Source organism: Pseudopipra pipra, chromosome 1, assembly GCF_036250125.1.
Source record: "Pseudopipra pipra isolate bDixPip1 chromosome 1, bDixPip1.hap1, whole genome shotgun sequence".
NCBI lineage: Eukaryota > Metazoa > Chordata > Aves > Passeriformes > Pipridae > Pseudopipra > Pseudopipra pipra.
The window spans coordinates 49,588,439-49,605,883 of NC_087549.1; the positions used below are offsets into that span (position 1 = coordinate 49,588,439).

General features: G+C 38.1%; 1 protein-coding gene across 6 annotated transcripts; it reads right to left on the minus strand.

The window, feature by feature from the left end:
• Positions 1-1,177: 1,177 nt before the first annotated feature.
• Positions 1,178-17,436, minus strand: METTL4 (methyltransferase 4, N6-adenosine). 6 transcript variants are annotated; one of them, XM_064655847.1, is made up of 9 exons: positions 17,357-17,436; positions 16,230-16,745; positions 15,441-15,503; positions 13,971-14,331; positions 11,850-11,919; positions 9,760-9,934; positions 9,444-9,550; positions 8,733-8,821; positions 2,587-3,903 (listed from the first exon to the last, which is right to left on the minus strand). In XM_064655847.1, exons 2-9 carry the CDS (start codon positions 16,656-16,658, stop codon positions 3,734-3,736), a joined length of 1,464 nt encoding a protein of 487 aa, XP_064511917.1. In that variant the 5' UTR covers positions 16,659-16,745; positions 17,357-17,436; the 3' UTR covers positions 2,587-3,733. The 6 variants fall into 6 exon arrangements, with proteins under 6 accessions (XP_064511936.1, XP_064511928.1, XP_064511917.1 ...); XM_064655840.1 differs by having other exon boundaries at positions 17,145-17,407; XM_064655832.1 differs by having other exon boundaries at positions 16,230-16,904; positions 17,145-17,407.
• Between the last annotated feature and the right edge of the window lie 9 nt (positions 17,437-17,445).

A 17,445-nucleotide genomic window follows, 5' to 3' on the forward strand; every position in this document is an offset into this window, starting at 1 on the left:
CTGGTTAGGAACGGCTGGGGTTTTGGACAGCTGGAAAAGTGTAAGAGGCTACTTAAATTAAGAATTAAGCATAATGGGCCTATAATAATGTTTAAAAGATGACCCCAAAACTATCAACTGCTAATACCACCATGAGATTTCCAAGTAGCAACAGACTTTCTCCTCCTGAGAAAATGCAATGGTTTCAGGTTGGCTGCAGATGTAAGAATACCACTTCTGTCCTATTCACAAGGTCTTCTTCATAGGCAGAGCAGTGGAAAAGCAGCAGAGCAGTTGTCTGAGGCACAATTTTGTAACTGTTTATGACAGGACTTGGTATGACTTAAACTCCAATCTTCAACTTTTGACTTACAGTCTGAGAAGCTCAGTCTGGCTGCACAAGTCCTCTACATACAAACCATACCTGGGAGGCTGAATGCCCAGTTGCTGGAATTAGATGCTCAGCTTCTAGTTTAGTGGTGAACGCAGGGATGCCAGGCTGACATGGACTCAGTGATCTCAGAGGTCTTTTCCAACCCTACTGATTCCAGAAAGCCACAGTTTGCAAAGGGACTCCACAGAAAGGATAGATTAATAAGATCATCGATTTTTAAAGAGCTTGAAGAAGGTAATTCCCTTAATAGGGTTCTGCTGCATAGCTGCAAGGAGAAAGGGAGTTTCCTGATCTCTAAGATTGTTGATCTCTTTCCTCTGATTGCAATTAAAAGATAATCTAGAGTCATTCACAGCAGCAGATGTGGAACAGACAATACTGTCATTTCTTGTGCTGTTTATAGAGTACAAAGGGAAAACAATACACCTGCAACAGTTATGAGTCTCATACACTCAATTTAGTATTAGATTAGACCAGCTTGGGAGGGCAAGGGAATTCTGGCTGGGATTGCAGAATCTGCAGGTAGGGAAGACCTTGTAAAACTGAAAGCAAATAAATAACTTTCTATCCCTTCCAGCTGTAGCTAAGGTTGCTTAGGTACTGACAGTTTAAAACGCAGACTAAATAAAATCATGCAGCAAGAAATGTTTTCCCTGGTAACTACTTTCAGTGTTACATTATTTACTTATTTCAAGTATATGTTTAACTGCTGGGGGAGGGAGGGGGAAAAAAAGCATTTTCCTTGCTTTGTTAACTCCACTGCTCCAACAGACAAAACATAAAATTGAACAGTAATACAGGAACTGGGTCTGCAAATAACACACAAGGTTTTATTTTCATTTTTATTACAAAATTAACAAAAAATAATCTCATAACATTTAAAGTTTAATTTAAAAAAGTCTTCACAGGTCATCGGACTAGCAAAAGGAAAATTAAGGCAAAGATGTATGCAATGCATTTTGTTCCCCATTATAAGCAGTCAGGACTCAGGAGCTTGCCATCAGGAAAGTCAGCTAGTCCAGCACTTCAGCCTCTAGTGCTGCAAATGAGTCAATGACAGAGGCTTCATTACATTTTCTTTTTTATTTTTCTAAACAAATCTAAGCACAGCAAAGGACACACAAAGTGTACCATTCTTTTAACAAAAAAAAAAAAAAAAAGAAGGGTCATCTTTACGTTAGCTGAAAAATACAGCTCACTGGCGTGGCTTTTTAATGTTCCAAGAACATAAGGAAGGATAATTTTAAAAATTCATATAATCTGTTAAAAGGTCAGAATTCATAAGACATTGAGACCGATCATTTACAATGTGTTCAAAAATTAACACTATATACAGAAAGATATAATTGCCATCAGTTGTAAAAGTATAAATTTACATAAAATGTGGTCAGCCAAAAATTCATGTGCCAATTAACACAAGCACTGCTCCTTTTATTTATTCTGAGATAGACAGACAGATACAAACATGTGGGAGGATACACTGCCTTCATAACTATTTTAGTTCAAAATCCATTGTTTTGCAAAAAAACAGTCTTCTTTAAGAAAACATGCATAATTCAGAACTCTTTACTCCCACTGACACTCCTTAAGGAGTCATTGTCATTCTTTAAAAATAATACAAGTGCTACAATATAGCACTTGTGACGTGTTATTAGCTCAGATTTAATAGCTGCAGTGAGAATACTTTAAGATATCTTTTCCTTGAGGTTTGAAAAAAAAATGGGAATGAACTTGCATTCCACCATCAGTATTTAAATATTTTCAGGTCATCAAAATAAGGACCACCACGTACAAATGGAGATATCATTAAACAGATATCCTGTCACTTCAAGAATTAGGTACTGACAGTTTAAAACGCAGACTAAATAAAATCATGCAGCAAGAAATGTTTTCCCTGGTAACTACTTTCAGTGTTACATTATTTACTTATTTCGAGTAATTGAAATGCAATTGGTTTTATTTCTGTCACCTTTAAGTGAACCATCAGTAATAACCATCAGAATAAAATTCACCCTGGGAAGGCACAGAATTTCAGAAGATATAGATGTGTAAGGCCCAGCTCAGTCTTCCTTCTGCAAAAGAGTGAAATAATCAATGTGCTGAAACTTCAGGACCTCGTTTCCCCAGCTGGTCCAGCCAGGCTGCAGGTTGCGAGCAAACAGCTCCAAGCATTCCACATCTGGCTTGATAAACTCTGCCAGAACTGCTGTGTGAGAGAAAAAAAAAAAAAACAACAGTGACAATGGTACAAATAACAATAGTAAACACATAAAACCTCCCCTGTGATGCTAGTGGATGAAAAAATGAATGTTTCATTAAAAAAGGGAGAGACAGCAAATTAATTTCAGGGGTTTCATCAAACAGCTGGACTATTTATAGTGAGAAAGTAATTTTAAATAAGTGCCCTTGAGATTCTGAACAATACTGTCAAGGCCTTCAATAGCCTTGATTTATTGGTTTTCATTTAGAGAAAGGGAATGAGGATTTATTTCAGCCTCTACATAGACGAGTTCTGAATTTTTTACTAATATCAACAAACAGCTCCTAAAGACTAACTTAGCTCCTATAACACAGGGGTAACATTTCTAAAAATAAATAAATAAATAACCCCTTTTCTTAATTAAGATCGCACTCTTTGCCTTTGCACCTTAAAGGGGATAAAAGCATTTTTGTGATGACTGTTAAGAGGTAAAATAAGAGGCACCAGTTAAATAAGCATAGCACTGAAGGGCTATAAAAATGCAAGCACTACTTTTTCCCCAATACCAACTTGGCAACAGAAGAGATATTTATATAGCTCTGTTCTTTTATTCAGTAACATAAATCTCATATTTCTTTTACAGTTGGGCATTTTTACTGCTTAAATCCAAATAAATAGATGCCTGTCATTAACATTAATGATGTAAATGTCATGGATTATGAATGGCATTCTTGGAGTGACAGAAAAAGATCTCGCATTTTGCTTGAAAAGTATTACTGCAAAGAGTTTATTGCTAAATGTTTTACTTGTCATACAGAGCCATTTAGTCTGTGGCTGGTTCAAACAAATCCTTAACTAGGTTTCACAAAGTTATTGCATATAAAAATATGCATGAGAAAAGCAAAGCTTTAAGGAGTACAGAACACAGAAAAGGCAGAAAGACCAAAAAAATCTTAACATATAATTTTTAGTATAGGTAAGGTTTTTAAGTTTTCGGTTTTGTTACTGAAGACAAAAGAAGAAAAGTTATGAAAACATTTCCAAAGGATACTTTGGTGATTTTTTATTAGATCTCCCAGCGATTTCTGAATCTCTGTCACTTAAAAATACAACTCATTAATCCAACAGTATGCTGCTTGATTCAGTCTCTTCAGGTATGATCACTGCAGATCATACCAGCATACACATCCAATCAGCATACACCAAAGTATGAGAGGGAATGCTTTTTCTTGGTTTATTTGGTGCAATCCAAGTTCTGACTCTTTGTAGGAAGTTTGCCTGTCACATACTGCCTGTGTGAGACCCCAGCTGATCAGATCATGGATTGCTCCTGTTGGAGAAAAGATGAACATCTACTTTGCTTTCTGTTGTTAGCCAGGCCCAGATGCATTTCCTACCTATATGATCACCTCTTAAAAAGCTTTAATATATTCAAAATCTTTTCGTAAATATTCTGTGATGGGTGTTTCCAGGCTTTCTTGTATTCTGGCTTGGCACAAAAATCTATTCTCCTTCTCCCAATCTTTAACAAATGTCACATGAATGTCTCAGATGGGTTATCATCAAGGCAGCTTTTAACCTAAAAAACACTGCTACCGGCAGGAATCTTATTCCAAAAACCTGCTTCTTTTAGAGGCAAGTTAAAATGCTTAAACAAATCTAACATTTGCAGAGAAGTCTGGGAAGTTTAGAGGAAAATGTACATTCTGACAGAAAACTTGCTGCACTGTTTGGTGTCATGGGAGTTCATCTAATTAGACACGACTTATGAGTAGCTGTTTTTATACCATCTTGCAAACCCACCATAATAGAAGAAAAAAAGTGGTAAAGTTTACTGTTCTTCTTCCAGCTCCATTTAGATAAGGATTTCTTGTGCATCATTTGCTGTCAACATGATCAGAGGGCTCAGGCACCTCTGCTAGGAGGACAAGCTGAAAGAGTTGGGATTGTTCATCCTGGAGAAGAGAAGGCTCTGGGGAGACCTTATTGTGGCCTTTCAATGCTTAAAGGTGGCCTCTAAGAAAGATGTGGACAAACTTTTTAACAGGGCCTGCAGCAATAGGACAAGGAGTAATGGTTTTAAACTAAAATAGGATTGACTCAGACTAGATATAAGGAAGAAATTGTTTACAACGAGGGTGCTGAAACACCGGAACAGGTTACCCAGGGGTGGTAGATCTTAAAATGCATAGGTTAAAAAATGTCACAGCACTAAGTTCAGCAATCAAAAGCAGTTTTAACAAGCACCAAAAACTTCCATGCCTAAAAGGACAAATTTGAAAAGCACACATCGGAGATTCAACCAACTTCAGAGACTGGTTCAGCAAAAAGCAGGTAGCCAAAAAAACTGATCAGTTCAGCAGAAGCAGGAGGCATGTCACAGTACTTCTATCAATTTGGTTATAGAATTTAAAAAGGAAGTCCCAGGAATCTCCCCCTCTCCTTCTGCCAGTGAGAGGATCTTTTTAAAGTTAGAGGCTTTTTTTTAAAAAAGAGAGACATATTACATATAATTTGAGATCACATTATAGTATGATTTTTCATTGCTAGGTTGTAGGCATTTACATAATCACATCAGGCAGTAACTTGCACTGCAATGAAAATTACCATATCAAGAGGGCTCCATTTTGTTGGCTTAAAATCTCATTACATTGGTTTCCTTAAAATAAGAAAAGTCAGTGTTCAAGTTACAAATTATGGGGTTTTTGTTAGACCTTTTTAAGACTGGAAGGCTATCTTAATACACAGGTATTTGACTTACAGCCCTCAAGCAAACCCTGGAGTTTTTTTCCTCTGAAAACAGGTTAGAGGAGCAGAAAGATTAAATATTAAGTTCTTCTACCACAAGAATAAATTGAAAAACAGAATCCACCACACAATTACTTCTATCCACTTACAGATACCACTGACAAGAAACAGCTCAAATAAATGATAAACAGCCTATTCTTTATCACTTACAGGTGTCACAAACACTATGACAGCAACTCAGGCACTTATATTTGGGCATGACATGATGCTAGCACAAAGCTAGCTGGTAGACATAACACTGGTCTTCCAGAAAACCCTCTTCATTCTGAAGTGCAATCCAGCAGACACCTGCCATATCTGCTTACTCTTAATCCCAAACATGTGTTGAAGATGCATGCTGCTAAAAACGTTTAAATAAAAGAGGAATGATTTTTGAAACAAGCAACAGTTTCCCCTTATGTTTTGGACTTCCACTGCCTAAAAGGCAAGTTCTGCACTGACAAATTGCATACATAAAGTGAAAATTACTCTCGGCTTTTCACTGCCTCATCAGTGAACCATGCAAAGCACAAAGCACACAACTGAGCTCATTTTAGAATAACCCTCCGAGAGAGTTCGCAATGCAGAGGTTCTTATGGCCCAGTTTGTGTAACCCCTGAACAGAGTAACACCAGAATAAGATCTGAAACTCGGCACAAAGATGGTTTCACACATCTGCATCTCTCCTAAGCTTCAAGTTCAACTCAGATGATGATGCACCTATCAATTAGTCTAACAGTAAGGGCTCACAAGGCACATAAGGAAACAAAAGGCATTTATTTCTTTTTAGTTCCAAGGAAACTTTTTTAACACGGCCTAACAAGCCAGGCTTGCTACGAGAGGAGGGAGTTTCCATGACTTCCCATTGCATTGTTCTGCTGAGGATATGCAGAGTGGCTAGAACACAGCCAAGAATTATTTCCAGTGTTTTTAGACATACTCCTATATGACAATATCATTTTCTAACAACATATGTACATAAAAACTGAAGGAGAAATGGCTGTAACAAGAACAACCTATAATATAGGAAAAGGAAAAAAGGTGATGTGAAGTTATGTAGAACTTCATCCATCTGTGTAACAGAATGTCTTTTATGCTTTGTAAGAGCAACACCGAATTGAATTAGGAAGAAAACCTGCTGTTATTTGAATTGAAACCTGGAGTAATAAAATTTGATTTTAACACATTTGCATAAAGCAGCTTAAGTACATTTACAATGACATATTAAAGCTCTAAGCATTGAACACAGCACATGCATCACCAAAAACCCCTACAGTTGCAATTTCATGGTTAAATGCACTATAGGAGCAAAAACGCGTCTTTTTGACGGCTCACTTTAATTTACATCTTTCTCTTCCCCCAGGAGAGATAAACTGTTATAATCAGTCATTAAGTGGTTACATATGCACCAACATACAACCGTTATTGTTGTAATAAGAAGCAAAGTGCCAGACACCATCAGTAAATACTAATATTTTTGGCTTTGTTACCACTTAAACAAAGCATAAAGAATGCGTGTGACTCATCAAGTGTCCTTCTCGCCCCTTGCCAAATCTCTGCTTCTGTTCGAATTTCTTCTGAAACCCTCTAGGATGTAGCTTAGCTGCTCTCTACTGGTCGCTCGAGAGTATTGTCCAGTTGTAAAAGCAACACCTGGCACAGCACTGAAGTCAAAGCATCAGCAATTAGCTTTTGCCTTATGGTTTACCTTTTCATTACATAACTATATTCTGAATGGAGATGTCAAAAAAGGTAGGATACACGTGGATTTTTATAGAAATCTTGTAAATCATTGATATTTGCTACACAGCAAATTTTTTTTTTCAGAGAGAAATATAAATGCTGCACAATATTATCAAATCCCAGCATTCAAGTAAAATCCTCGAGAAACACACAAAAAAATTAGCACAAACAGTTTCTTTTAAAATCCATTCAGGATCATAATTTATAAAGGAATCCCAAATACAGTTTCTAGATTCTGCCCTACAAAAGAATTGTTCCACGGACTATTCCGGCACTAGAGCTTCCTGCAATACACACAAACAGTTGTTCTGCACCCTCAGATATCTCACAAGTTTCCTGTTTGTGTCTGAGTTTGCTGCTAAGTATTGGTTTGCTGAGGAGGCCCTAGATGACAGCCTCACAAGTCACCACGCTACTATTCATTACCTTAAATCAACACATACAGTTCCTCCTCTAGTCTTAATTCTTAAAGATGTGGCTTCAGAATCAAAAAGATCCTCCTAGAATTGCCTTTCTTCTTTTCTGCTTTTAGCTAACCGAAGTATGTCCCTTCCACTATATATATATATATATGTTAATAAATACAAGATCCCAAAAATAAATTTTACAGTGTCCCTGAACATAAAACAATTTTCCAGATCGGCATCCTAACTGAAGCTGTTCTATTCCCCGGGAACAGAAAAAAGAAAGCATGTCAGTGAAGCAAACTGTGACACCTCTTCCCTTCAACAGCATTAAACATTTCTTCTACCTGCCTTTTCTGATGTGACTACATAGCACCATGTGCACCTGGAATATTTGCAGATTCATCATGAGCTTCCCTCCTGTGGGAGGATGAAACTATTTTTGCGAAATGTATTAAATGCACTTCTTACCATAGCCTTGCAAGGTGAAAGAAGTACAACTTCCTACTGACAAAATTAGTCAGAGTGCTCCAGAACAACATGCAAAACGTAGCAACACATCACACGGGAGTCTTCAAATTCTCTGGACTAAACTCCGAAAAGTTGGATTTATACCCACATTAACTGGCTGGCTGAAGTTACTGCATCAATTTCAGTAAATTAAATAGAGCTTCTCAGAAAAAAGCAGGGCCTGCCTATTTATTGCCTATTATTAGCAGTCTTAAAATAATTATGCTTTTGGATTTAAAGGCATAATTTTACTGCAGGTAATTCATGCAGAAATGAAAACCTTTCCTTCAAGATGACATAATAAAGGAAGAGTTTTCTGCTTTTATTAACTAAGTAGAAGATATCCTATTTTATATATTCCCAAAGTTTTCTCCCCACAAGGTACTTTAGATCATTTGTCATAACTTCATATATGAAGTATCTGTAAACTGTTTGTGCAGTATTTAATAGACAAATTTTGAAAAAGGCAACTTTTTTTACACATCTACCCAAAATATTCACACAATAATGCTGAAAGTTCTAGTTTTCACTTTCATTTTTAGAGACCAAGACATACACACCCCACAACACTTTTAAAAATGTTGAGGAACCACAAGTTCTGTTGAGCAAAATTGCTTTGCATATGGGAAATTAAGGCACTTCCAGGTACATCCTAGAATGAGATATCCAAGTCCACTGCATTACAGAAATATTATGCAACAAAACCAAAACGTACCAGCAAGAGGAGGTTTATGTGAATGCAGAGTGCAGGGTGTGCTGACAATTAACTTATGTTCTGGAATTGGAAGTACACCTTCAGATTTCCTGTCGTATAAAGAACAAGAAAAGTAGTATGAGCAAGGAATGCCTCCCAATGTGGTGCTGCAGCTCTCACAGAGCTACTTCAGATGAGAGGTAACACACTCACTGTGTTACTGTGACTGTGAATGCTCATTCACAGTAAAACTTCAGGTAGGTCTCCAAGGGAAGTTAAAAGTTGCTCAGACATATAAAAGGACAGTTTATGAACTCACTGAGGCTTTAGACACAGTTTGGTTAAGAACAGCCACACAAAGCCATTGAGAACAAACAGTCTTGTATCTCTTCACGAGTAGAAAAACCGCAGCATCCCCAAAATGGCATCAGCCTGTGTCAAGGACTCATGGTCCAAGAGAACATGTCAGCAAAGGAAGCTCTGTCCATGAGAATTTTGTCCAAGTCAGTTCCCCAGTACAGACAGATGTAAGGAAAAGGCAAAGATTTCCATTCTTTAATCTCACTAAGGCACACCCTTATCCCAAAGTTAGTACGGCTATCTTTAGGTCCACAATCAGCCAAAAGATTATGCCATGAGATTTTAGGATATTATACTGTATTATAAACAAGTGACATATACAAAGAGGATCTTAACACCCTCAAAAAGACATTTACCATTGTCCTGACGTACCTTAAGGCTTCCTTTACATCTCCTTGAACTCTCCCCAATACAAGAACTTCATAGGGCTTTTTGTGCAAAGAATCCAAAGGCAATACAAATTCTCCAGCCCTAGTAATCTGACACAAAAGAGTTAAAAATACACAGTGGAAGATTTTAATATTCATTTTTTCCCAAGACATTTTCTTTTATAAAAGATAGTGATGATATCAGACCTTTCAAATACAGAAGCACACAGTAGTAAATAGACAAATTATAAGAATATAAGGTATCATAGTGGAAGTCCTCTCAGTCTGCAAGAAAGAAACAAAACAAATTAAGAACTTACTTTTACCCAGTGCCACTCAGCAAGTGTCTTCACTGACCAGTGAGGATAGAGTTCATCCTTAACAAAATGTAAGTGCTTCTGTCTATTAGTCACCCATGTGACTACAAGACAATTTGGAGCAGCTAGTGTTGGTACAGGAATCTGCTTGATTTGCCATGAAGACAAGTGGCTGTACCTATACAGCAATACAGTGAGAAAGCAAGTTAGCATACACCAAATATAAAAACTGCAAAGCAACACAAATAGATGAAGAAATTACATGGACAGGATGTTTCAAGAATTCTCTCTTGACAACCAAAGTCATAAAAATAGTTCAAGACTGACACCCAGTGGCCAAAGCTGACAGATTTGATATGAAATCATTAGTGCGTGGACTTAAGTTTTACTGAGCAGAACCTTTAACTAAATATTTCCACTATTCCCCCAAATAAAGCATTGTGAGTTGTGACTCTGATGAAGTCTAAAAGCCCATATTTCATTTAAGAACTATCATATGTAATTCAATATTCTCACCTCTACAACAGAACAAAGCCATTTAGTTAAAAGTATCTTCTTAGGCAACGCAGTATTATTCACTTCTCATAATAAGCTCTCTTCTGAATGAAAATGACAAGTGAGTCATTTGCAAGTGCAAGGGCAACGCTAATTTGACTGGAAAGTTAAGAGGTCATAAAAGATAATTTCTCCAGTTATTTGCAGAAGTTACTCATTTTTTTTAATTACCAGTCATGGTAGAAATTCTCTAGTTTATTCAAAACCATTCTGCACTTTCCTGAGCTAACTGCACACTACATCAGTAAATACAGCACGCTTTCCAGATTCTGTCCTGTTCCACCATTCTCTCATGATGCTATTCTACATTATTAGCAAGTTGTAATTCATGGAACCTACACACTACAGCATCAAAAATATCGGGACATTGCCTACTGGAAATCAACAGCTACCATGTGGGTACCTAGGACCCTATACAATGCAACAGTGAGAAACAATATAAACAAACATAAACCCAAAAATACCTCCTGGACTAGACTGTCCAGAGACAAAAAGATTCACCCAGATGTGAAATGCTTCAAAATTATTAGCTGTCAACAAGGTAATTAAGAGCAGTGATAGCTCCTGCACCTTTTGCCTTTATTTTGTGAGGGAGAGAGGGTCTTGCTGGCTAATTTGTGCTTGTGAATAACTGCAATTTTCCTCTGAGTATCATACACTGTCAAGAAGACATTTGAATTAGTTCAATTACTCATTTTCTATAGGTTTCTGTAAGGCTTTCAAAGGAAAGCCTATTAATCAGTCTCTGCATTTTCAAACTATGTCTTCATAAAAAGCTTCAAAAGCTACAGTAGTTATTAGTCTAGAAAGTCGTAAGGCCCTATTTCCTGTCTGACCTTCTTTCACATGGATACAACTTATAGTAATCCATAGGGGCTCCCATCTTATGAAGGTAATCCAAGAGGGCTCCACTGGCATAAGTCTAATGTTACTTGGCAGTGAAGGAAGCCCATAAAAATTTAATTTAATGACTTCATAAACTATAGTACTCGAGGATTTTACTGCTGCATTATCACTTTCTTCTATCCATTAGACTGAAGCTCAAGCTACGGCTCAAATTAAAAAAAAAAAAACAAACCACAACAACAGCAACAACAAAAACAAACCCCACAACCAAGATAAACACCACCACTAACACTTCTGACTCAGATTTCAGTTTTGGAAATATTACTTACACATTTATCTAGCTTTATGGCCAGCGAAGTAACCTTATTCATTACAAATTAGTATCTGCATGATCTGGGATTTACAAAACAGTTGACACTAGACTTTCTTTGAAATTCTCAAAGACTAACAATCTCTCACCAGCTAGGTAATTTAAGATCTATTCTTGCAAATATTTTGTATGCCAAGCATCCAAGCCCTTTCAGTGAAATCCCCAAGACATTCCATAGACTTGAAGGTAAGCATATGCCAAAATATTTGCAAGTTTAAGCTGCAGTATCACATTATATTGGTCTTGGATTACATCAGCACATTAAAATATTAATTACCCTTTGTAAGATACAATGACAATGTATGATTTTACATAAAATTACCTGTTGCTCCTTTTAACAGACTTGTTCTCCCATGGTGGATCAATCACAATTACATCATATTTTTTTTTGTCTGGCAAGTGAAATTGAAAAAAAAAAAGCCAGTCAATCATCTTTTAAAAAGTCGATGAGTTAAAACTGATATACAGAAAAACCACACATTTCTTCTGTTCTTTTCAAATAAGAAGTTAAAAGACTTTTGGCATGCTTTTTAGAAGTCAGATAATCATATCCCTCAGAGATTTTTAGGCTGATTACCTGAGGAAAGGACTTTTATGTGATCTGTGTCAGATCCCTCCAAGAAATTTTGAACATCTTGAGGATTTTTAGAAAAAAAAAGTTATAGAGTGCAAGTCTCAAAAACGACAATTTCTTCAAGTTTCCTACCAGAAAGTAAGTAATAAGGCACCCAGCTGAGTGAAAAGCTGAAGCCCTGAACACAAGATTCCTCTTCTGTTTGATCTTTCAGCAGGCCAACAGGGACATACAGAGCTTCAAGAAAGCCCTGGAAAACTGTGTTTTGCACTGCTGGAGGTAAAGCAAGACAAGACAGCTAGATCTAGTGTATGAAATGCAAATAATGGACAAGAAGAAGAGAACTGAGAGAGTTTTCATGGGAGAAGCTGAGTTTACTTCAGTTGGAGGAGAGAATATACAGGGCACATCCATGAAAAAACAGGACTCTCCAATTTTATTTTTTCCAGAGAACATATTTGTCCTTTCATTGAGTCTGATGGTAAGAACAACAGATCAGTATTTGATGTTCATTACATGTGCTTAGTATATCTTTTTCCCTTAGGATTGGATGTAGTAACCTTACAGCAAGATTACTTGACCAGCAAGAATTACTTCTCTTTTTGCAGGTAAAAGGGAACAAGAAAAACAGAAATTAAAATGCACAGTAGACTTCCTCAAAAAAAAAAAAAAAAAAAAAATCTAATAACTGGCATTATATTAACACTCACTGTTGCTTATTTCAATAAAGAATTTGCTCAAATCTTTTGGACTGCTCTCTGACCTCTTGAAGAATCCAAACATGCTTTCTTATATGCATAGCTTTGCATAGTGACAATGATCTTCCCTCTTTCCTACAGCTGCAAACAGCTAACCGGTTAAATTCTGGACTTCTGGGATAATAAGATCCTACCTCCTGCATGTCTTCCTATTAAAAAAAAAAACAGGAACAAACAAACAAAAGCCCAAAACAGGGGCCTGCTCACAGGCAACATCTTTTCTGTAAGACTGTCTGACAAAGCTTAGCTGCTACTGATATTAATAATAATAGTAATAATAATGAAAGTCAATTTGAAAGCTGATGGAATGGTGAAGCACAGTGAAGACTGGTGCATGCTGTCAGCTTAAAGCTTTGATTCACTTTTACAGAGAAGTTATTATAAAATCCCACCATTTCCCAGTCACTGAATTTGGCTTAAGCCAATACTCTCAGCTGTGAAATGTAGCAGCTGAGACATCAAGTCATGCTTGCTACTCCTGGTCTGGCTAAAGTGGTGCTCCCTTCCAGTTGGGTGGAGCAGCCTCTCCAACTGTTATCTTCCCAGGGGGACACTGCGCTTTGTTCCACAATCAGTTTACGCCAACCTAAAAAAGACCCTGCCACTGCATAGGATGAGTCTGTAAGGGAACGTTTGTTTTAAGGTGTGTAATCTTATCCCTCTCCCATGGTTTAATCTAGCTAAAAATCAATTCAGCAGGACCACCACCCTCACAGTAGCATGGACTTAGCTATGTTAAAGCCTCATACTGTGGGACAGGGATCCAGCAGCATAGCTAGTCCCCACCTAATGCATTTACGTGACTTCTAAGCTGACAGTGGCTCAGAACATGCTCACAAACTGTTGTATTTTGGCTAAAATTTTTAAAGGAGTCTCCTGGAGACAAACAATACCCCCATGACATGATCTCCTAACCACTCAAGATTCCTTTGAAAACCCTCAACTATTTGCAGAAAGTTAGAAATACCACTTTAAAAGCCTGCAGCAGCATTTCCTATCAGTGTGATACTGTATATTAAAATCTGTTCATTGAGCTCCTATTCATCTTGACATTAACTGCTCTTTTCAGGCAGGAAAGAAGGAGTAAATTCTAACACCTAAAGATACTTACAGTTCAGCAGGGGCTGTAAACATGAAATATCAGATAAAAGGAAGCTGCTTTTTGGTGGCACCAAGTACTTCTGCCCCATTAACACAATTATCTTTGCATGGTTTGAGGTGTTTTCTGCAACACACGAAAGCAGGTCCTGCTCTGGACTGGAGGTTTCATCCTCTAGCACATATACAGCCCGATGGTCACCTTCATTCACAGCTGGAAACTGCTTTGCCATTTCACATAATTCAGCCAACCCACAGACAACAGGAACGTTATTCTTCCTGCAACTGAGTTCTGCAGTCCTTTGGTGAAGAAAACCACTTTTGAGTCCTTCTTGGACTAAATGCAAAGTGCCTTCCCAAATCAGCTTCCTGACCTGTATTGTCATAAAGAAACAAGGGAAAAAAGAAACAATCTTTCAAGCATCTACTTGATCAGGGAATGTAACCGAAATCAAAACAGTCTTCAATCTGCAGGCAGGGAAAATGATCCTTGCCAGTTACAGAGAACATTGGCTCAAAAGCTACAAGGGCATGATGATAAGGCTGTGTATCATGGTCTAACACCAGCTGGCAACCAAGTACCACTCAGCTGTTCACTCACACTCCACAAACCCCACTCGTGGTGGGCAGGAGAAAAAAACCCAAAACCTTGGGCTGAGATAAGATCAGTTTAATAACTGAAACAAAATTAATTATTATGATTATTAAAAACAGGGAGAGAAAGAAATACCACCCAAGAGAAACAACTGATGCACAGTACAATCACAAAATAATCTGAGTTGACTTGCAGAGCTATAACCTTTAACAACACAAACACAGTAAAAACCCAGTACTTCCTAATCTGTTAATGGTATCAGAGGCTAGCCAGGATCACAGGTTTTTCCAAACTGTGTCTTTTTACATATTCACCAAAAATGCTTCAGTGTAATTCAGTTGTAACTTCACCAGTACACTACTGACATAAGCCTATAGACTTGAATTCCAATTCATTCATAATGCTTTAGTATGACAATATGAAATGTTAGAGGGAAAAAAAAAATAAAAAAATCTTTCTCATTTGCAGAATGAGATATTTTGGAGCACATTTGGTCAAAAGAAGCTTTGAATAACTTCAGCACAGTGCCCTGATACACTAAAGATGAGCTGATCTTCAGAAAAGGTTACAGTCTATTTCAAGGTTACAGTCACTTCCTGACCAACTAATACTCAACTCATCACAGTATAATATTTAGTTATCCATAACAGTAAAAGAAACTTTGTCAATGCAGTTTCCAGCTCTTTGAAATATCTCAAATGCAATTTCACATGTGTCTACAAAGAAGATCTTCTCTGTAAGCACTTTTCACTTAAGACTGGAGAGACTGACCTTCCCACTAATGGAACAAGCTACAGGAACAGAACTTGTTTGCAACCACGGCCCGCACTCTGTACATGCCTATCAGGTATCATGTACTTGCAAAATATACTTTTTTTCCCAACTTACCTTTGAATGGTATTCCAAAGCATCCAGTTCACCTTGGTTGAATAAACATTTCCTTTTACGTTTCTGCAGAATGGGCAAGCAATGAAAAAAAAAAAATCCACATTACTTTGCGAGGAAAGGAAAAAAAAAATCAAACATACCTGAATTACCAATTAACTCTTTTAAAAGCAGAAAAAACTCTTTTTCCATCACAAATACAAGTCAAATAAGCAAAAAGATCTAGGCTGCGGCAGGCATTCTCAAGGTACATACACTTAAAGCTGTGTTATGTTACTCATGTCACTGGGGTCTGAAGATACCTAGTGCATGCCACAGTTGGTGCTCACGCTTCCTTTGGGCCCACACTAGAAGTTTCAGCTGCCAGGTGCAGTTTACCAATAAAAGAAAATTAACTACATTTCATTGATCACATCTGTTGTTTTAGACCTACAATTCTTATTTTCTTTTGTCCATAAGAAACAGTACTGAACAATATTGAAAGTTAATTCCTATTCTCCTTCCCATCTTGCTGATATGCACAGTCTTGACAGCAACCACAGCTGGAGCACAAGTGCCTACCACCAATGTCAGAAGATTTTGTGAGCTTTTGAGTTACAAAATGCACATTACTGACATAAGGAACACAAGAATATCCTCATAACTGCTTACAATTTCTGTGCATCTTGAAAATACACGATGTAAAAGTTCCTGCTCTTCTGCACAACCTCAGAAGACTCAGGTATGCAAAATAACGTTAAATAGTAAATTATCACAGGATTACTGCAGTTTACTGTATGACAGAGTACATACCTTCATAGCACTGGCCACAGAATCTTCAATACCACTCTTTGTTCCTTCCTGGCGTTCCTCTCTGTTACTGTTGACCTTTATTTCTGTCAGACTCATCTCAGGGCACCCCTGACATAGCTGCTCCTCAGGAGGTGCAACTATATGGGGCTTCGAAATGTCAAAGAACTCCTCTCGAAACACGTATCTCATTTTTGCTGTTTTACCTTCTGTTTCTATGGTGTCCTCAGGGCTATGAGTAGGACCACTGCTTGATGAGGAGGTGGCAACAAAGGTAGAAGAACCATGACAGTCTTCAGTAGATGTGACAGAAGTATTGAGAGTGACACCACCAGGGCATGCAAAGGAGTCACAGATCTCATAGCCACACTGGTTGATGAAAGAGAGATGATCCACAAGCCATCCCGCTGTCAGACGATGTACCACGGACATCACAACTTCCCTTTTCAGGAGCTAAAAATCAACGTCCTGAAACTGCAGCTTTCATCAACTATACACATTTCCTGGAGTAAACTCCTCCTGTGGGGATTTTTATAAGAATTCGCTTTTCAGAACTATCACTGTTTTAATAAAGTAGAACATACCTTCAGGTGGACATTTCCACATGCACAGAGGACATGCTGTAGCACCTTCTGACTTCAGTTGTTTTCCCTGTGCACCCCTATTTTAGCTTCAACCCTATAATGTTTTTTGTTTTAACAGTAAGCAAGTTTTATATAAGTTTTTACACTTTTATGCAGCACGCATTTACTCTAAGACAGTTCCTTCAACAAGTTGGAAAACAGCACTGTGGCACTGTGATCACGGCTATGACTATATGACTAGGGCATATATACATGCACAGCACACATACACACATATGGATATACGGATATATACGCTATATACGCACACATACATGCACACGTGTACACATACCCACACACACGACAGTGACAGCGCTCGGGAGCAGTAACACAGGCACAGAAGCAGTGGCGGCACCAGCGCTGCTGAAGCCCGGCGCCGATACCCGCCCGCCCCTGGAGGCACACAAGGGCAGAAAGCTCAGGTTTTTTCCCCAGAAGAACTCGCTGTGGCTGGAAAAAAAGCCCCGGAGCTCGCCCGGGCACGGCAGCGCCTCACACCCTCACCGTGGGCGCCGCCATCTTGCTATACGGCCATGGCCCTTCCCCTGGGCCCTTCCCCTGGGCCCTTCCCCTGGGCCCTTCCCAAGATCCTC

What these genes read in the sequence shown, in the direction of transcription:
- METTL4 (XM_064655847.1), bottom strand. Translation starts at nt 16,658, where the DNA reads ATGTCCGTGGTACATCGTCTGACAGCGGGATGGCTTGTGGATCATCTC. An exon ending in CTGTGGCCAGTGCTATGAAG is followed by an intron (nt 15,504 to 16,229) that starts GTATGTACTCTG and finishes CCCATTCTGCAG; the next exon opens with AAACGTAAAAGGAAATGTTT. An exon ending in ACATAAACCTCCTCTTGCTG is followed by an intron (nt 3,904 to 8,732) that starts GTACGTTTTGGT and finishes TTTCTCCAACAG; the next exon opens with GAGCAATCCATGATCTGATC.